Genomic DNA, 21,153 nt, shown 5'->3' on the forward strand with positions numbered 1-21,153 from the left:
TGAGAAGAACAAAAACAAAACAAAACAAAACCCAAAACAAAAGGAAAAACATCAGCTAGAATCATTAAGTAAAAGGAAATGGAAACTCACCCCGGCGTCACGGACCTGAGTCATTAGAATTAGTAATTACACTAAGACCCTTGTGAGATTGGCCACATGTTGAAGCTTTTCACTTGTCCTCAGCCCAACTTTAGTTCTTTGACTCGGTTAATGCATCACATGTGTACAACTAAACAGGCAACACTCTCTTTCGGTTCCTTCAACATCGCCTTAAATGAAATGCAGCGGTGCCTCTAAAGTCAGACAAGCCCGAGGTCGTACAAATTCCAAAGTTTTCAGGATAAGAGGTAAAGCCGTTCATAATTTTGAAGTCCGAACCCCCGGCAAGTCCTCAGCATACCTCCCGAGACGTCGCCCAACTCAAGGAGCATGAAAGGATTAACTTGCAATTTCTTTTTTCTCTTGACTGTTTGAGACACGGCAGCATAGTGGAAAAGCGGTTGGCATGCCTGCCACAGGTTCATTGAAGACTCTAAACTTTCTTATTTCTCAACATGTGATGATAAAAATGACAAAATGAGCCGACTCTTATTCAAATTAGACTCCAGCCCATGTACAGACGTACGTATCTTCATTACCATCAAAGTTTGGGTCGTTTAAATGTCAATATTAATGAGTTAATTTAATTATTTTTCCACTAATACAAAAATAAAGACCAATAAATTCATTCATTCATTCATCTTCCGTACCGCTTGATCCTCACTAGGGTCGCGGGGGGTGCTGGAGCCTATCCCAGGTGTCTTCGGGCAGTAGGCGGGGGACACCCTGAATCGGTTGCCAACCAATCGCAGGGCACACAGAAACGAACAACCATTCGCACTCACACTCACACCTAGGGACAATTTAGAGTGTTCAATCAGCCTGCCACGCATGTTTTTGGAATGTGGGAGGAAACCGGAGCACCCGGAGAAAACCCACGCAGGCCCGGGGAGAACACGCAAACTCCACACAGGGAGGCCGGAGCTGGAATCGAACCCGGTACCTCTGCACTGTGAAGCCGACGTGCTAACCACTGGACTACCGGGCCGCCCGACCAATAAATTGTTAACCCCATTTAAAATTAAAAATACAACACCCTCAACTTTGATTATGACTTATAAACTAGATTTTTTGTGACCCGTTCCAGAAAAAAAAAATTGGCCCTTACTTGGAATTATATTGACTTGCTAGACTTTAGAGGTGTTACTAATGTTCAAATGAGTCGGTCTTTTAAAAATTATTACAATTGTACATTGGACACTAATACATGCATTCCTCTTTATTCACAAAAACCAGTCCATTTTTCTAAACAAATACAAAGATTGGTTATTTTTAAGAGCTGCAGCTACCCGGCAACGTAACAAAATAAAAACATAACAAAAAAATCATGAAAATAGAACAAAGAAACAAATACCAAAAAAAAAAACCTTGTCTCAGTGCGTTCAGTAGGGTAGACTCAGAGCAAGTGCTGTCTCTTAGTGCTATCGGCCGGATAGCATGCTATGGGGCATGCTCAGTAGGGGCCAAAATAAGTAGTTTGGAAATGCATATGAGGGCTGACGATGACGGACGACATTGCGGCGGAGTCTCAGCTTCTGTTTCCTGTTTGGCTGTGGAATTTTACAGCATCCGAATGTGAAAATCTGTTGCCAAACCATTTTGTTGTTTGTCAACAGTCAAATTAGGCCATTGTCTCAGTAACATGATGGTAGAGAATTACAAGAATGTTTGCCATGAGCCACTAGTTTTAAAATATATAGCTGTAAAAGTACATTCTCTACACAAGTACTGTATCTTTCCACACATGAACAACATTAACACCAAACACAGAAATTAGTTGATTGTCCACACTGGGGGCCCATCATTTCTGCTTCTGGCAATAAACAGTTCAGTGTTCAGGCGACATGGAAAAAAAGCTGCTGGAAAAAGGACAAAAGGTACCAAAATGGAAACATAGAAAAGGGACTTTTCGTAGATGCTTTTCTTTACGCTTCATTTTTGGTTCAAGGAATAAGTAGGCGCATCCATTACCCCACAGATCTTTTTTTTTTTTCAGCTTAGTTTTTGTTCTTTTCTGTAGCATTTTTTTTTTCCTTTTTGTCATTTATTTTATTAGCCAGTGTCTGTTTTCCGGAGACAATCCAAGAGTTGGCATTGCACTTGATGGCAGAGCTTTGGGTACGGAGTTGAGGCGAAGTCCTATTGGAACCACCGGAACGCCGCTCCGGTAGGAAGCATCACCTTCTTGGAAAAAACAGAAGAAGAGAAGGAGCGGGGCGAGAAGAAAGAGAAGTTAGATATTACTCAGGAAACCAAGTGCACTTTATACAGCACGTACTTAAGAATATATACCTGTATATTGTGACTTTTATTTTTTTTAAAACGTGAGTAAAATACACATTTGCTGCTCTAAAAAAAAAAAATTACCGGTACATTTGCTTATCTTTGTCTTAATGTGCTGGGTTATCTGTATTTACCAACAGTGGATTTGAAAAGTCTACACACCCCTGTTCAAATCCCATGTTTTGTGATGTAGCAAAATGGAGACCCAGATTAAAAACCTTTTCCACCATTGTATGATGAAATTTCCTTTCAAGAGGGAAAGTAAAAATAAACCACTAAAATACTGCGATTTCACAAGTTAACGCAATCTCTTTTGACTGAGATGTGGCCCTGTCTGTGCAAACTCCTTTTAAATGAGTCAGCGCACACCTGCCACCATCCGTACTGCCTCCCATTTTAACCCATATCAGCTCAGATGTTCTAGGAAGCTTTTCCTGGCATTGTTTTTGCAGAAAGGTTGTGAACGATCACTGACTGCAAACTGTTCATAATTCCTTTCACGGGCCCCACATTGAGCTGAAGAAAAACAGCCCCAAAGCATGATGCTGCCATCGCCACGCATCATTGATATGACGTGTGTTTGTGTCTGCTTTTATATTTGACTTTGGAGCTACAGATATAATATTTTTTCACATTCTGAATTATTGTAACTTAATGTTGTTGTTTCTATTAGTTTGAGTGCACTCGGATGTCCAAATGTAGAGAGTGAAACCATTGCCTGTTTGCTATTTTGGTTCCTAAATGACACGCCACTTTCAGGGTGAGTGGTGAAATGTGTATGAGCCATTAGACACAGGAAAAGGGCTTCACACAAAAACCGATAGGCCACATTTATTATTTAGCCACCGCACGCGCCGCACTCCCACGCCATCGTTGATGACGATGCCACTCTCCGTCACCGTCGCAACCTCCATCCGCCATCCCTCGCTGTGGCTATCTGCATGACAGGAGTGGCACGCACGCACGCTGCTGCAAGGCCGAGCAGAGGTCCGCCAATCAGGCCGGACAAAGACACTATCGGCATGGCGGGCGTCCGGAAAAGTCGAAGTCACCCGCTCAGTCCGGAGCGAGGCAGGAAGTGCTTCTGCACCCACACACACTCTCAGACCAAAGCCAAAATGTATTCAAGTACAGTCACACACCTCCACACGCTGGCATGATAATACACCCCTGAAGTCACACCATGCAGTGAGAAAATTTCATGCGTGATGCATTCAGAGCCCTGTTTTTTCATCACATCCGACAGCGGACAGTTTAAGGATTCGGCGTGCAAATAAAATGATGAGTAGCCATGCGTTCAATCACACTTGCTGATCAAAAACAAAGTGAAAGACCTGACACATGGTTCTCATTCGCAGATTTACATTTTCATGTGATCGCACCTACCGTCCAAAGTCAGCTAGAATGGGCCACAGGTCACTCGTAACCCAAATGGATGGATGGACATTCCAATATATTATTATGTGCTGCATGTTGACCTTAAATTGCAGGTGAAACGACTTCCTAACTGTTGCTAAGTGATACACCCAAGACTGGTCACCAGCCTATTGCACAGGGCTCATATAGATTCGCACTATTCACACGAGGGCTGATCGATTCTGAAAAATAATGAAATAGCGAGAGAAAAAAAAATAATCCAGCCATCCATTCACTGAACCGCTTATCTTCACCATTAATAGTACAAATCCTGCTGATGTTGAAAAAAAAACTTTATTTCAGGCTGAGTACCCAAGAGGTTGTCCATTCGTCAAACATCACTTAACTATATTTTGAAGGAAATAAATATTGATCCACAATTGATGTTACTTTAATGTTACACCTTAAAATGCTGGCAGTTCTATAAATATAATCGGTACAATGACATGGAATGATATCCGTACTAATCATTGGATTTAAACTTTCAAAAACAAAAATCTGGTCAGAAAAATGGTTAAAATAATGAGCCACTCAGGCAAATACATAGGCAGCCTTTTCCTTGTTGCTCGGGTCCTTTGTCCAACTAAGCTCCAGCCAGCAGGTAAGAACAATTAGGACAACAATGAGCAGAAAGAACACATTTGCACGACTTAAAACGTTTGTGAATCACACTTCAAATGGCGAACAAAAGCGAAGACCCTCTAAATGGTCATTTCAGATCATTTTGGAGAGAAGAAAAAAATGCTTTTACATTGCTAGCCTTGCATGTTCAGCGAACTAAACCTATTCTAAATCTATTTCATAAAAATCTGATTTCAATAGATTTTTACATGTATGTAAACGTGATACTTGATAACTTATTCTTTCAAATGTTCAACAATTGAACATTGTAAAATGAACTGTCAAATGTCATGGCTCTGTCAGTTGCAGTTTTTTTGTTTTCCCCTCTCCTGATGCTGTACATGTGGGGTAAGATGATCTGAAAAACATTTGCAGCTTGGAAGCACATGCCTCAGGTCAAATGTTTGTTCTGCGTATAAGTAAACTGTTTTTGTAGTGGGCATCATCATGACTTTGGCAATATTCTGTGTGATTGACTGATTGAATTCCAAACAGTCACTGGAGCGGTCAAAAACGTTGATAAAGCTCTAAATTGGCAACATTGACTGTGCTTTTGTAGACTAGCTGGTTGGTTTGCAGTGTCACTCGGGATGCAATTTAAACTAAGGAAAACACTGAAAACAAATAGACAGAAAAATAAAATGTATTTAAAAAATTGTTGTACAAATAAACTTGAACCAATTAACATCTTTTTAAGAGACCAAATTTGATGTGTAGAGAAAAAATGCTATTTTGCTAATCTGTGTGTTTAGCTCATGTTGCATGGCTTTTTTTTTTTTTTTTTTACAGGCAGCTCTTAATTTTTGGTCCTAAATACTGCTACTCATAAACACTTGCCTGAAACGTTTGCTTATAAATAGGCTTTGCTTGAATAAAATGACACCATTTTGGCAAGCTCAGTGATGGCAATGTTGGCATTCACCTTGATGCAATGAAATAGCCCAGAAATCTGAGCGTGTCCAATGAAAATGAGGGAAGCTACTCTAAACTCAAATAATTTTGTCAATTGTTTACAAAGAATATCCCCCCCCAACAATATCTTAATTAATTCTTGCTAAAGTGATGGTCAATATGAAACCGTGAGGTAAGACTGAGGCAGCATGTTGCTCAAATCATTTTATGGTCTGTGTTGTTGACCCCTCATGTTTCTCTGTGACGACCTTTCCACAGAAGCACTTAGCCGGTGAGACAGCCAGGAGGACAGCAGCAACATCTGGCGCCGCCGCGGATGTCAAAAAGCCGGTAAGGTCTGGATTTAGAGCGTCGTAATACGCGGCGAGAAAAACACATTCATCAGATGAACTTTAACTGCTGTATTTCCTCATTAACTGTGTGCAATCAATGTGAAATGGCAGAAAATAGAAAAAAAAACTGTTTGTCGCTATCGCTGACTGCACCGGTTCGAGTAGATGGGATCTGTGGGTGTGAAGTAGTGAACCAATCACTATAATCGATGGTCCCCCCCCCCCCCCCCCCCAAAGAAGATGAACACATTTGTCTTAGCATAGCACAACAATTTGTCGAGCATATCACAAGAAAATGGCCATTGCTAATTTCAACTCGTAATGACATTTGGCAGGAAAGTGCCATGTTACGCGTAGAAATTCCTTTTAGTCACTGTGAATTCGACTTTTAGCATTGCCCGAGATTCGCAATGAGCAGAAAGGAGCGAAGAAAAACACAAATCGACCGCCAGCTGTCAGCTGTCCTGTCATCAGCCTCGGGGAATATAATCGTAGAAATTCCCCTTTGTGTGTGCGTAAGGTGTTTTATCAGATGGATGTAACCTCATCGATAACAACATCAGGGACACTTTAAGAACCAAAACTAGGTTTCAAGTGAAACATACCCGAGGTCATATAATTCAGACTCTTCTCCACATAATTTCCAAATCCGTATGCCATCCGTTTTAAAACGCTTATTCCAAAAAGCATGCCGCGCCAAATGAGTAAGGCTTTATAGCCGCAAAACATACTTTTTGTTGTGAAACCTCGTATGAAAACGACACTGGGTTTTTGAGCGGCTGTTCCATCTTTGCCGTTGCGAACGCCGCTCACCTGCGATCGGATTTAGAAGCGCAGCCAAACTAGGGGCCGACGGCCTCTCGTGAAAACCAATGGGCGGAAACCTTGCACGCATTGTTGCTCAGCGTGCGGCTCACCAAAATCAATACGACTGCCGTTGTCGCTTGTTAAGGTGGAGTGGATTGTTGTTTTGGGTTTAATGGTGATACAAGTTCTTTTTTTCGTGTGGGTGAAGCGAGTCTGCAATGAAAATGTATTTATATAGCTTTTTTTGTTTTGTTTTTTTTTTACTCCAAGAAATACTGAGTGACTTTAAACACGTGCAAGTCGTAAACATAGAAAGTTAAAATGTCCCTTTTATATGCTTTATTATGCCTATATATAAAATATGCAAATGTATTATATTTCTTCTATAAATATATCGCTAATGCTATATTTAACGGACAGTTAGGACAGCAGAAAAAAATCGTTGGCACCGCCCTACCCACTCTTGAGGACTTGCACACTGCAAGAATCAAGACAAGGGCACGGAAAATCCTCCTGGATCCCCCGCATCCTGCCCACCACCTTTTTCAGCCACTCCCCTCAGGCAGACGCTACAGATCCATGCGCACCAAATCCAGTAGACACTTAAACAGCTTCTTCCCTCTAGCCATTAACTCCTTAAACAATCACTGACGTAGTCACTCTTCTTGCACCACAAAATGGTACTACAAAACTACTGGTTACTCTAAAATGGTTCAATGATTTTGTTGTTTACGATGATACTAGTGCAGCGTGTTATACCGGAGACAAATTCTTTGTGTGTTCTACATACTTGGCCAATAAAGATGATTCTGATTCTGATTTATCTTGCACTTCTTTTCTTTTCGGAAACATTTTGTGCAATGAAACGCTTTGTCATCCCCCCCTCCTCCAATTTTGCTGCTGTAGACTGCAAATTTCCCCCGTGTGAGACAAATAGACGTTATCTTATAAAAATTATTATTGCAACAGTTTGCCCTCAGAACAGATTATTTCCATTATTCCTCACAGCCATATTTCTCGTCGATTCTTCCTGATGTAACTCATCCCTCGGCCTGCTTAGCAGTTTTCCCAACATGTCCCACATGTGTCTTTGTGCAGGAAAGTTCATGAGGCTATGACCATGAGGAAGAGCTTCCAAACAGTGCAACTGTAGTCTCGGTCCAAAAAAGCCGTTCTTACGAACCGAGCACAACGTTAGTTCATGTAATCGTGACAAGTTCCGCTGCCGAGACTGACGCGACTGAAGGGTTTTCACATCGGCAACGCAAAAGCCCCGACAGCTCTGCCTTCCCACGTGCCTCTATCAAACGCTGCATTCTCAGAATAAATTCAGACGTTCTGCGCCAGCGAGCGGCGAGGTGGCAAAGGCCTCCGCATGCAAACTCCCCCTCACTTGCTGATTTTTTACGCTCCCTCTTTGAGCCGCCGTCAACACCCTTAAATTAAGCGCCTGGCTCGCTGGACCGAGCTTGTGTATCGACGCGTATGCCGAGAGGGATCTCGGAGGCGCGCGCGCAACAACCTTTTCATGCAAATGCGGTAAAACCAGCTTGCGACGTTTCAGGAAACCGCATGTTTAAAAAAAAAAAAAAAAGGTCAAGAATTAAATGCAAGCAACTTGCCACAAGGATTTCTTTGAGTTTAGGTTGTTTAGTCGATTTGAGGCCAAGTCATTATTATCTCAGTGCTTCATTATAGATCACACTCTTACATACAAATGGAATAAAGGTCTAACTAAATCCATTCGTTATGGCTTGGCCTTCAGCTTTTAGTTCCCCCTGAATCTTAAAGGGGACATATTATGGAAATTAGGCTTTTAATTTATTTTATATTCATAGTTGGAGCTCGGAGATGCCTACCCGCCCATCAAATGCGGAACCACACAACCAAGTAAATCTTTCAATGTATGAAAATTAGTCTGCAAGATAGCCATTATTGATTTTTAATAGCTCCCCCCCCACCCCCCCACCCCGTCAGATACTACAATGTTGGATTCTCCGGTGAAGTTGACGATGTGGTGCAGGATGAATTGACGACTGGTAGCTGCTCTGATCTCACTTCCTGTTGGTTGAAAAGATGTTGGTCTCGCTACTTTCATGCAGTTTCCTTAACTTGATGCCCGAAACGCATTGCTGGTCCGTATTTATGTTTTCCCCAATTGTCAGAGTAAGGACTGTAACTAAGTATTGTACAAGTTACTTTCGTGATTGTGAAGTAAGCACCCAACCTCTTGGCAAAGTGCTTCTTTATTTTTTGATTGTTGTCATAAATGCATGTCTTCTGTGGATTTGACCATTATTTTACAATATAATAAAAGCTATTATAGAATAGAAGAGAGCAATATTTACATGGCTTTGCCCTCCTATGATGTCTAGTTTACCCTAAATTTGCATTCAACGCGGAAAGAGGAAGCGGCAATAAAAACAGGTCTCCTCTCCCCCGAATGCGGCAAGCAGTCGTGCAGCTCGTCATTTGGCATTCGGCGTGCGCTGATGACTGGCCGTGTTGTGTGAATTGAACACCTGCAGGACAAGAGCGGTTGACTTCAGAACAAAAGCCTGTTAAGACGATATCGGGTTTTGCTAGCGGGGTGCCTACACGCTGACAAATAAAAAGTGTGAAACGCTACATCTTGAACTTAGCACTACTTCTTATGTTTTGTTTTTTTAAACTCCGGGAGAACAGAGATTTGGCTTTCATGTTCACACATCACTCCTCCTCGAGCAACAAGTGGGCCCTCGGTCTGAAAACGGGTGGTCCGATTTTTCCTACTAGTTGGTTGATGCTTAAAATTCAATGCACACGGCTAATTCGCTGTGGTTTTTCACCCCCCCCCCCCAAAAAAAAATCATGTGTAATTGACAATATTGAATAATCAATAAGGTGTCAAAGTAATTTGCGTCGCCTGCCACACTGTAGTTATGGTTTCCCTCAGAGGGCTGTTATGACCATGAATGAATGAATGTATCATCATCTCAGCATAACGATGTGAAGCACGTCTATGTTATCATAAATGTAAACGTGACCATGAGTAGCTTTATGTAATTCTTTTTAATTGTTTGGAATATTCGATTTAAGTGTCAGAAGCCCCATTTAAAAAAAAAAAAACAAATCAACCCCATTGAGGATGGAACTTCTGCGGCTTCTGTCGGTCATCAGACGCTTTGTGCCCGAGCGGATGTGACACATTCATATCACCATTCATTTGTTTCTCCTCTTTCGCACAATCATGTTGCCCTCGTGAGCCTCATTTTTCATCTTGGGTGACACCGGTGTCTGTTTAGTCTAACTCGGTGCTCAATTACTTCACGACAGTGACATTGTTTTACAACATCGGGGCTGACGTAAGAGAAGTGCAGCCCTGAAACACCATGTTTTGTTTTGTTTTTTTTTCACTCCCCCTCTGTCATTAGTCGAGGATTATAACACAAGCTAATCCTTTAATAACATTCATTAAAGTATTGTTCTGCTAAATGTATCTCATTAAAATCAAATGCAACATAAAGAGGAACATGTGCTTCACAGGTACACTCGAATATGATGACATTTAAATAATTATGGATTTCTGTAATGAATGAATAAGCAGCCGTACTTCTGCCGGTTAGACAACGATTAAACTCTGCAGGTTTACGATATCATTAAAGTCCATCTCGTATAATTGAAGCGCCGTTCGGCTGTGACGTGGCGAGCTACGTGATGACCCATATCAACATCAAGCGCTCATGAATATTCAAGTGCCTTTGTGGGTCTGGCGCCACTGGCGTGCACGTCGGGTTAATTACCACGACCCCCGTCACATGCAAATCATCAATTAAGACTAAATCCTCCCCTAGTTACAGTAAAACAGTCATACAGTATATGAAAATAATCAGCCCGTTTGCGGCTGGAGAAGATGCGTCTTTCGATGGCTTTCAAATCCATTTTAAGGGCCACTCGCCATAAAGACGAGACTCATTATATACCATTGAAGCAAAATGCTTGGGACGCATTTCTTAATTGATCAATCAATCGGGGGTTGAACTCAAGTAACAAGTGTCCTACCTGAATGTTAATTCTTTTTTTTTTTTGTATGCTCACTGGCGTAGTGTTCAGAGAAGACCAGTTTCTGTGCCGCAGTGCACAAAGCAAAGTCCATAAAAGCACCGCTGGATGAGTGTGTTGTAGAAGAACTTGCGCCCTGAGCTCAACGCCATAAAACATATTTTAGGATGAACTACAGTACCACTAAGATCCGAGAGCCACATGGGAAGACCGACTCTTCCGTGTTCACTTCCTGAACTGCGAGTATCAAAGGCGGGTGTCGCCGTCACATTTGCCCACATCATGCCTATTTCGACTCATTAAATACTCCGTGATCAAGCAGTGCTTCCTTTACACGGGAACAAAGCAGTCTTTGTGTTTCAACAAAGTAAATGATTCTCCCATCAACCGATAAGGACCGTTCATTTTCTTTTTAGATCGGAACATCTGCCCAAATTAATTTCATGATCGGTCATTCTGTCACCGCAGCCGTGCTTGGATAAGCCGCAGAGAACGACGGAGGTAAAGGGCAGTACGTTTTTTTTTTTTTTTTTCCGAGGCCATTTAGATGAGCAGGAGTGTCACCGGAGAGAAGGACAGGGGCAGCAAAAGAGGTGTGGGGGTGGGGGCACGTTTTGCCATGCTGACACCTGGTGCTCCAGATGACAGCTCCAAGGCCAGATGGACCACATTACATGCGCACGCACGTACTTACGCACACACGCACACCTACACACATACACAGTACACAATTACCTTGACGGTGCCCACGAACGCTACGTTTTTTTTTTTTTCCTGCGCATTTCGGCCAAAATATTACCATGTACTGTATGTGTAAGCCGGACGTGACCGAGCTGAAAATGGCCCGAATGGAGGGAGCTATTTGAATGAACCAACTCGGTGGTATTCGATGGGCGAGGTACACAGAGCGCACGCCACCTGTCGCAACTCCTTGCTCCACTCACCTAAACCCAACCCTTCATTATTAACGCATGAATCCAATGGCAGGTCGTCGTTTTAGGCGCTAGCTTACACAAAACGGATTAAAATGAGTGTGGCGTTGCCGGTTGGTTGACATAACCGCGTTTTGCAAAGATGGAAAAAAATGCCTTTGAAAACACATCTCTAAGTTGAAGTATCTGAAAATGACAGCATTTCTGTTTCCTTATATTGTAAGTCAGTCAAAACGGCGGAACACCGTTTCTGCTCCAAAATGAAAAGTTTACATTTCATCTTGACGGCATCCGGTGGAGTCACGTGACCGCTGGTCATTACGTATTCAAAAGAGCTCCGTGCAGGTGGACGTGCAGTTAGTGTGCATGTTTGTTGTCGTCGTATTCACAAACGCGGTCCAAATACCGTCAAGGTGTTTTGACAATGTTGTCTGCGAATCTTTGCTAAACCTCTCTTTGACGTTGCCAAATTTGGAGGAAGTGGAATTTCTTTTTCTTTTTCTGAAAACAATCCACTTACGCCTTCTTACCTCCAAAGCAGCAGAGGGCTTCTTCTTGAGTTCCTCACATTTGCGAAACTTGCAGATCTGATGCCCCGTCTTGCGATTCCGGCAGCTGCTACACTGCTCACAGTTAATCCGCCGCCGGCAAGGTGGGCACATGCCACAACGTTTTCGCTTCTTTTTGCCGGAGTTGATCGCAGAGGCCAGCTCGTTCTGCGCCGGGTACTCGGTCAGGCCGGCCATGTGAAGCGCGCTGTCCGCTAGAAACACTCCGGCCGGCGTCATGATGAAAAGGCCCGGGTTGAAGGGGAAGCCGCCCCCTACTCCATATGGGAAGTCAACGGGACCACCTACGGCGTCCGCGACAGACGTACCCTCCAAATCGCTAGCCCCCGAGCCCGCATCTCCTCCGCCAACTCCCACTCCCATGCCCCCGGGCAGAAGCATGTGCTCCATACCGGCCCGCTTTAATAACGCGGCCGCCTGGGCAAAGTGCAGCAAGCCATTCTGTCCCTCCAGAACCTGTTCTAGGGTCCGGTCCAACTTGGCCGCGGCCAGCGCAGAGACGGTGGGCTGGGGTGGCGGAGGTGGTTGAGGCTTGGCCGTGTGGCTCTTTGTCTCACGATTGTCTTTGTGTCCATTGGTGGCGGCGGAGGAGACCGCCGTGTACTGCGAAAGGGTGCGGGAGTTCTTAAGGCTCCTGTTCAAGGGCGCGCTGATGATGCCGCTGCGGTTCCTGCGTTCGATAACGGGCGAGTCCTGTTTGCAGCTACTCCGCTCCAGGTCCTCAGTCCGGCCCCCTTGGGACAGCCTGCTAGACATGGTCCAGAGCGTGTGTGCCGCCCGGGTAGGGGCTGAGGATGGAAAGGGGGGCAGGGATGAGCGAGCTGAACCTTTTCTTGGTCCGTTCTGCGCCCTGGGGAGAGTGGTGCCACTCCTTGATGGACTAATCAGCCAGCCAACAACAGACAGGCCTTCTGCCTGCTCGACAACTAAGCCCTCATCCACGTTCTTCCATGGGCCATCTGGAACCTTAACACATGGAGAGAAGAGAGCGGTGTGCTAATTAATCAAAATCCAGTTCAGTTCATCAAATTACAGCAAATTCAACAAATTCCGAAGTGGTTCCATTGGAGGCGACATGACGGCATCCTTATCGGCATGTTCAACATGCACTGACCGGCCAAATTAACGACTACTTGCGGTACTTTAGCTCTATCAAATATTCTGCCTTTACTGACAAAATATTGTTCGTTTTCGTCGGCACTGCCAGAAAGGCATTCATTTACAAATATGTTCATAGCGAGGTCACCAAAGTAGAATACGCAGCTCCTATCAGTACGATTCTACAGCATTCATTCATCTTCCGAGCTGCTTGATCCTCACTAGGGTCGCGGGGGGTGCTGGAGCCTATCCCAGCTGTCTTCGGGCAGTAGGCGGGGGACACCCTGAATTGGTTGCCAGCCAATCACAGGGCAGACAGAAACAAACAACCACTCACACTCACACCTAGGGACAATTTAGAGTGTTCAATCAGCCTGCCACGCATGTTTTTGGAATGTGGGAGGGAACCGGAGCACCCGGAGAAAACCCACGCAGGCCCGGGGAGAACATGCAAACTCCACACAGGGAGGCCGGAGCTGGAATCGAACCCGGTACCATTCTACAGCAGTCCAAACTAATTGGTACTGTTGTAATTGAACACCTGAAAGTTGATCACTATCACGTTTGTTCTGTTTTGGCATGAGTAGGGGGTGCGCGTCTCGAATGAAAGGCGATTCAATACGTATCTCGATATATTTTAAAGTGCAACCGTTTGGTTTAACGCACTCGCATCTTTTCAATCAAAATGGATTTTCTGATTCACGTTTGTATTTAGGGCGGCCCGGTAGTCCAGTGGTTAGCACATCGGCTTCACAGTGCAGAGGTACCGGGTTCGATTCCAGCTCCGGCCTCCCTGTGTGGAATTTGCATGTTCTCCCCGGGCCTGTGTGGGTTTTCTCCGGGTGCTCAGGTTTCCTCCCACATTCCAAAAACATGCGTGGCAGGCTGATTGAACACTCTAAATTGTCCCTTGGTGTGAGTGTGAGTGCGAATGGTTGTTCGTTTCTGTGTGCCCTGCGATTGGCTGGCAACCGATTCAGGGTGTCCCCCGCCTACTGCCCGGAGACAGCTGGGATAGGCTCCAGCACCCCCCGCGACCCTAGTGAGGATCAAGCGGCTCGGAAGATGAATGAATGAACGTTTGTATTAGTTTACTACGGCTTGAGTTTAATTGTGTCAGATGATTCAACCATCATGACATTCTCAATGATGTGTTTGACCTGACCAGCTAGAATAGTTTTTCAACAACACCTAAAAAAATCTAGCGTTTCACTTTCTGGAAATCATTTCCCCCATCCCGCGAAATGTAATATAATTTGGCGCTAGATGGATCAAACAATCGCGAGGGAGAAGACAATTCATCAGGCAGGTAGGGGCGAGACTCCCCCCACTGGACACCGATGCATTCATCCATTTGGCTCGAGATTCCTGTGGCTGCTCATCTATGAAACGGCAAACTATGCTCGTATTCTCCCGACCTGTCCGTGCTCACAAACAAGCGCACCACCTCCCACAGAAAAGCGGAGGAAATGGCCGGGCCATTCCTTATAAGGGAAACAAAGGGAAAAGGAGGGGGGAGAGGACGACGGGCGGCGGCGGTGGGGGGGGGGTGTCTGTGCAGCGTGTGGAAATTGGAAGGCCAGAATTAGTGGGAGGTAAAGCTTCAAAGGCAAGAGCACAGCCCCCACATTCTCACCAGCTCAGGGGGATGTGGCGCCAGCGAACCAGAGCCGGCCGGCTCCACAGCCCCTTCGGCCCCATAGTTTCAGTTTCTCCCGCTACGGCGCTGACCGGGGTCCGCTTTCCCCGAAGCATCGCAACACTAATTGCATCTCTGCGCTGTTGCGGGTGAACGCATCGAGCAAAGCGCTGAAAGTCATCACAGAACGATACGTGGGGGTTTCACATAACTAAGAGACGAGAAAAAAAAAGGAAAGAAAAAGACGTGCTTAGTGGTCATTTCTGAATACTTTTCATGTAGTTAAAAGCAGCTAAGTGGTTATTGATAGACATTTGAATTTCACACACTCTGAGTTGCACTCTGGCAGCTGTGCATCCGTGGAAGTAAATCGGGCGGGCTTGGGCACTTGCCCGGCACTAGTTCTTGATTAATCAAGGCCTGGGAGAGTATCCAGCTCTGATCCAGCCGCTTCGTCAATGTTCTAAATACAGTAAACGTGTTAAAAGCCTTGACTGTTCCACAAGATGAATGAATTGGCATATAATCAATCACGGGGAATAAATGAGTTCTCAAGTCATCTACAAAGTGACAAAACTGGCAGCGAGGACCCATGAAAAAGACTTTTAAGAAAATCTCTGATCTACCGAAATGGTTGCATTCCGCTGGCGCGCCGGCCGGCCGGCCGTCTATTCTTCGCGACCGACCAACCGAGCGATGACGCCATATTTTGCCGTCAAATGACGTCTATTGTCACTGCGGTCGGTTGAGAGCATTAATAGACGGTGTGGATGTGACGCAGCACTTTGGATACTGCTGACTTTGGCTCTGCGACAGTGCGGGCAACACCTGCCGACTGACAAACGACACAGTGACACGCTGGTTTGTGTCCTCTCAAGATCGTCAGTCGTTTTGCCGAATAGCAGGAATGTTTAGTTATCCACTGCGTTGAGACATGTAAACTGTGGAAACTTAACAGACTAACCTCACTGGTCTGAATATTGACATATTACATATTCATTATTTTTAATGAGCGTGTATTTACGACCGCATTCTAATTATCTTAAGGGGTTTATGACCTCAAGTGCTCTCTTGAAGTAGTTTTCGATACAGAAGCGAGCGCTCGCTGTCCATGAGAGCCTCGTTCACTTTACAGCAGTCAATTTAGAAGGTCATCTATGAGATAGATGTGTGATGTTCCTGTACTTGCTAGCTGCCGCGGTGACCTGTCGGTTGACATGGAGGCGGGAAGGTTTTTTTACACACTGGCCAATTTTTTTTGAAATTCTAATTAATAAAACGCCCCCCCACACACACACACATAATGGTGTGGAGTTCATCCGTGGGTGCGGTGAGACTGATATATAAGTGATTAAAATGTGATTCTTGTTATGTTTACTGCACGAATGACCACAATTTAGAGACATTTAAAATCCACAATGAACCATAGTAACAACTTCGTTCGTCATGGCAAATTTATCTAGTGTATACAGTAATTAGTTACACTGCCAACTACTGGCCTGACATGTGAACTACAGCAGTCTGTTTCTTCATAAAGTTGTGACCTAAATCTACAAAGAAAAGGTCTCCAAATTAATATAAAGTTATGAAAATCGAAACATGCTAAGATTTTCATTTGAAATGACCACAAGTTTATATTCCGCGTCGCAGTCAAGCCGAAGCCAAATAGCAGCACGCCCAACCGCCGTTGCGTTGGTCTTCAACATTGCGTGTTGATGTACTTGTGTATTTCGTAAGAGCTTGTCAGTGATCACACGATTTCATCCGTCGCCATCTCGACACCATCGCCCGTGAACGCGGTATGCGTTCTCTTTCTAAAGAACCTCACGTCATCGTTCTTTCGAGACTCTCGCTGCATCACTAACTCGAGGCGTTGCTGTCCTAATGTGAACTGCCTCCTGAACCACAACCGTCACTCCCGCACTTCTGAATGCCAAATGAAACTAGATCATTTTGTGTCATTTTGTACTTGAGGCGCATTTACCCAATTTCCTGTGTCACAAACTTGATGCGGTGGTTCATGTTGGAAGCTTTACACCTCTGGTTGCTGTTAAATTGACAGCAGTGTAATTAGTAGTTACATATCAAGCCCTTGAACTCTTGCATGCTGTCCCAGCATGAAACAAATGTATATCCGCTGTATCGGACATTTTTCTCAATATTCTTTTTCCTGCAAAGAGCGTCTGTTTGCGAGTAACAAGGCACACAGACGTAGATATAAACGGTCCGGAGGGTCAAATATGGGTCAATGACTGACCCCGTATCACCACAAATTTTCAAATGGGCGTGGCCTTCAAGGTATGATGTCACCTGCAATTAAAGCATCACTGCATGTGGCACTCATACCAGAGAGTCAATTCAGCGTCACGGCGGTGCATTTGTGTGTGTTCTGGTCATTACCGTGGAGAAAGAGGAATCATATTAAGCAGAACATTTCGAATGGTTCTAAAGCCGAGGTGCTTTAGTTCAACTGCAGTCAACTCGGTGACGCTTTTGCCAACAGACTTTGATGTACGCCTCTATTAGCTTGTTAGCATAAATTCTTCAAAGGACTAACGTGGCTTCATCCGAGAGTAGTGACTCCACCCACCAGCACCCTAATTACCGACTCGTGTCTTAATTATTCCATACCGTAGGAGTAAAACGTCAATTTGTTGTTTACGGCACTTTCATGCCAAACCATTTCAGTTGCCGGGCAACCAATGAAGGCTCCAGGAAGTTACCGCTGGGCCAAGAAATACTCGGGTACATAACCCTCCTTGCTCCTGGCAATGGCATCATACTTGCCACATTTGAGTAGGATTTACACATATAATATGACTGTGCATATGTACCCAAGATCAATACAATGCAAGAAATATTCTAAATATGATTCAAAGACAAAGTGGAGCATTTTGGAAACGGTGATGCTGGATTTTTTACTTTTTGAAGACTTTCTTCCTCAGGCTGACGTCATGTGCACATCCTTCCAATCCTCCCCCATAATGACATCGCAGCTGTCGAGGGCGTTCAGTTGATGACTTGGTTGACTGATCAATAGGTGATGGACAAAAGCATTTTATGGCGTGCTTGTGTGTATATCATCCTCATTTTTGGTGGTGGTGGGTGATGGTTGATTACGTCCATTGAGATAAAGCTTCAATCATTTGATCATATATTGCTGCAAAGCAAAAGACAATAAACTATCGTCTTCAACTACCTTTTAATAACCTCATTTTGGTTCAGGGGTATTGATTATTGGGGATGATATTGATGCACCGTGCAAACACTTGCATCAAACATAATTCTTCTCGATTTGAACCGGAAATCAAACCCACATTCTGAAGTGACAAGTATTCCAACGATGATTTTGTTTTACTTAGCCTGTTTTTACGTCTCAGTTTAGCGTAACAATCCCAGATGCCGTGAAATGTGCCCCCTAGTGGCCAAGAGAAGCACTTAAAAGGATGACATCAGAACAATTAAAACCCTCTCCATGGTGCCCCTTTCAAGCTTGTTGTGGTCGAAATATGACCAACCAATACTGGAAAGTATTTGTAATTACAAGCCGGACTATATGAATATGGAGTGAAGGGACACCAAGAAATTAGCTCGGCATTCGTTTGGATCAATGACTTTGTCAGTATTCACCCAACTGGACAATTAACCTCCTCCATGCTCACAACCTCTCGAGCATTAAGCAGTAAATGGGGGAACTGACGTCACTGCGGGCGCAGGTGGCGAGTTATCGCAGTCAGCATTTCAAAACAAACAACAGCGCCCACCCCTGCTCCCCCCCGCCGCTCCTCGACGTTGGCTTAGTCCGCCTCTAACTCTTGTACAAGTGATTCAACTTGTGGAGACGCGGGAATACTTTAAGCATGAGTGCGTGCGATGCACGTATAATGCGACCCCCATCACCCCACCTCGCCTCCGCCTTCTACACCCCCCATCCCCCGCCGCAGACGCGCCGTCGACGACGAGCGTCACATTTTCAATTCCTCCCACCTCCTACACGCACACGCACGCGCGCACGCACACGCGCACAGGCAGAGGAAGTTAAAAAGCATGGCGACAACGATTAGACTATTCCGGTGCTGCGCCTCCTCCTGATTTACGCACACAAAGTTGGAGACGAGCACCCTGGAATTGAAAAAAACAAAAAAATACCAGAAACCGGTGGTGCGTTGAAGGACACCTGAGAACTTGCCGGACAAAAGCACACTGAGTCGTAGCTAAGAGAGAGAAGGTGCCATCTGGACTGCGAAGAAGCTGACTTCCTGGCTGTTTGTACGCATCATTAATGCTGGTTGTTTGTGCTTGGGGGGGTTGGGGGTGGGGGGCGTTTCCGATAACGGTCACACAACACGCACAGATAATCGTTTTAAGTTTTCAGTTGGTCCGCATCACGCCGCGCGCGTGCGTCCGTGCCGACGCCGCCGCCGCCACATGGAAATAAAGGCCAGATTGTTCGTGACAAAGTGGCAGCAGCTCGTCAGTGGCGCCCTGACAACGCACCGGGAGTCGCTGGGAAATGAGCGCGCTTTTGTCTGGGGCACGGAAGCCCCATCTGCGGCACCGGCTCCCGCAGTGCCAGCTTGCTCCAACGTTTGGAGGGGGGGGGGGCCGCGGGGGGTATGACAGCCAACTTTTTGGACTTTAACAAAGTATAGCCCACCCCTCCGCCTCCAAACATCCATCCCACCCCAGCCTCACTTCCCATTCAATGTTGTTATTTGTAAACACAAACCCCGTGTTATTGGCACCTACCAGAGCAGATCCGAGCAGAGGAGGGGTGAGGAGGGGGGTGCTCCCACAGTCCGAGCGTTTCGTCTCTCAGCCTTGTCGTGCGCAATGGTGACAAAAAAAAAACACCCAAAAGCGGGAAGGAAAGACACGCGTCGCCCCCCTCCTCTTCCTTCCACAAGTAGCCCACAGCAGCGCGTCCGTGTGCGCGGAACCACCCACGGGAGAAATAAACCAACATTCACCGTCAGTTGTTAGGCAAAGGCGGACTTTCCGTGGGGCTCGGGCGCGTGGGTTCCCCCCCCAAGCCAGCCAGCCAGCCTTCTCCGGTCCTCGCGATCCCACCTCTACAATCCCACTCGCCCAGAGGAACATGCAAACACGTTTCATAGATTTTTGGAGGTTAGCGGAAATCCCGAAGTGGATTTTTGACGCGGCGCGACACAGGACACCGATTTGCGGTCATTTGCAGCAGCTTTGAAAAATGACCACCAAAATTCAAATATTTCTTAACACACGCTCCACATTACTACGGACTAATGTACATATAGATAGATTCGCATGAATAGAGAGCATTGTAAGTGTTGCTATTGGGTATTTTCAATTTGTATGTTAACCTATGTAATTAAAATATAAGATTTAAATGGCTCGATGGATAAACAAGCAATACTCAACGCCGCTTGGGAATCTAGCCCCATTTTGAAATCAATACTAGACATACACAAATTTACGCTCCAAGTAGAAAGAACCGTCAAGTATTTTTTGGAATCAAGTTCCCAACTCGACTGCGCATAGTTTGTTTAACGAGCGAATGAGTGAACTGACTTCGGCCATCAATGCGCTCCAGAAATCCAGTCCCCGCGCACCCACAGCTTCCGTCTTTCTCCGGTAGCCTCTCGCCGGAGAGTCCAGTCCGCCTCTTTGGACCGTCCCGGACGCTTGGCAGGCGTTCAGCCCAAGTGTGTGGACATGACACCGCCAGGGCGGCAGAGATTTTCCTTCGTTTCTCTCCTTCCCGATCGCAGACTGGCTGACATTGGCTAGAAAGTGGAGCAGCTCGTCAGGGACAATCAATGAGAATCGATCGAGCCGCGCGATGGAGGCTCCAGTGCTGGAACATAGCGGTTGAGGGGAGAGAGGGAGAGGGGGTGGGTGTTCTCGGCAGGGTGGGAGGACGAGGGGGGGGGGGGGGGGATACCAACCGTGACAGTGGCCAACCACCCTCCCTGCAAACAAATATTCTCTGTGGCTCGTAAACATGACACTCACTTGGCAAATACTAAAGTCAAAGGCCACCGAGTGCGTAATTACGCGCAGGCGTCGCTTTCCAAAGGCGCACACAATAAATGCAGCCTCACCGCCTAACGGGTTCAACGTGTTAGTGAGTGTACGGTGATTAAAATCATTCATGTACAGTCTCCGTTCCAATTTGATACAAATGAGCGTTTTCACAATTGGCCAATTGATTTCCCAGATCATAATTACATTAACAGTATTTACCGCTGTTCATTATTAACATTAGAACACCATTTGAGCGTGAACCAGTGAAATCCGACACAAGCTCTTTCAAGAATAATAATTCTCATTTTTGATTGACACTTTCAGAGATGTACAGTATTATTGTTTATTACCGTTTGCAATGGCGCACAACTAAACCAGTTGCATTTTTAACCGTATTT

At 45.3% G+C, this 21,153-nt stretch overlaps 1 protein-coding gene across 4 annotated transcripts; it reads right to left on the reverse strand.

Annotated features, from left to right (window-relative positions):
• Positions 1-1,297: 1,297 nt before the first annotated feature.
• cxxc5a (CXXC finger protein 5a) lies at positions 1,298-20,568 on the reverse strand. Of its 4 annotated transcripts, none has more exons than XM_052046784.1 (3): positions 20,300-20,568; positions 11,974-12,978; positions 1,298-2,280 (listed from the first exon to the last, which is right to left on the reverse strand). In XM_052046784.1, the coding sequence occupies exons 1-3, from the start codon at positions 20,306-20,308 to the stop codon at positions 2,239-2,241; spliced, it is 1,056 nt and encodes a 351-aa protein (XP_051902744.1). In that variant the 5' UTR covers positions 20,309-20,568; the 3' UTR covers positions 1,298-2,238. The 4 variants fall into 4 exon arrangements, with proteins under 4 accessions (XP_051902744.1, XP_051902743.1, XP_051902746.1 ...); XM_052046783.1 differs by having other exon boundaries at positions 1,298-2,283; XM_052046786.1 differs by lacking the exon at positions 20,300-20,568 and adding an exon at positions 19,720-19,884 and having other exon boundaries at positions 1,298-2,283.
• Between the last annotated feature and the right edge of the window lie 585 nt (positions 20,569-21,153).

This window comes from Hippocampus zosterae, chromosome 16, assembly GCF_025434085.1.
Source record: "Hippocampus zosterae strain Florida chromosome 16, ASM2543408v3, whole genome shotgun sequence".
NCBI lineage: Eukaryota > Metazoa > Chordata > Actinopteri > Syngnathiformes > Syngnathidae > Hippocampus > Hippocampus zosterae.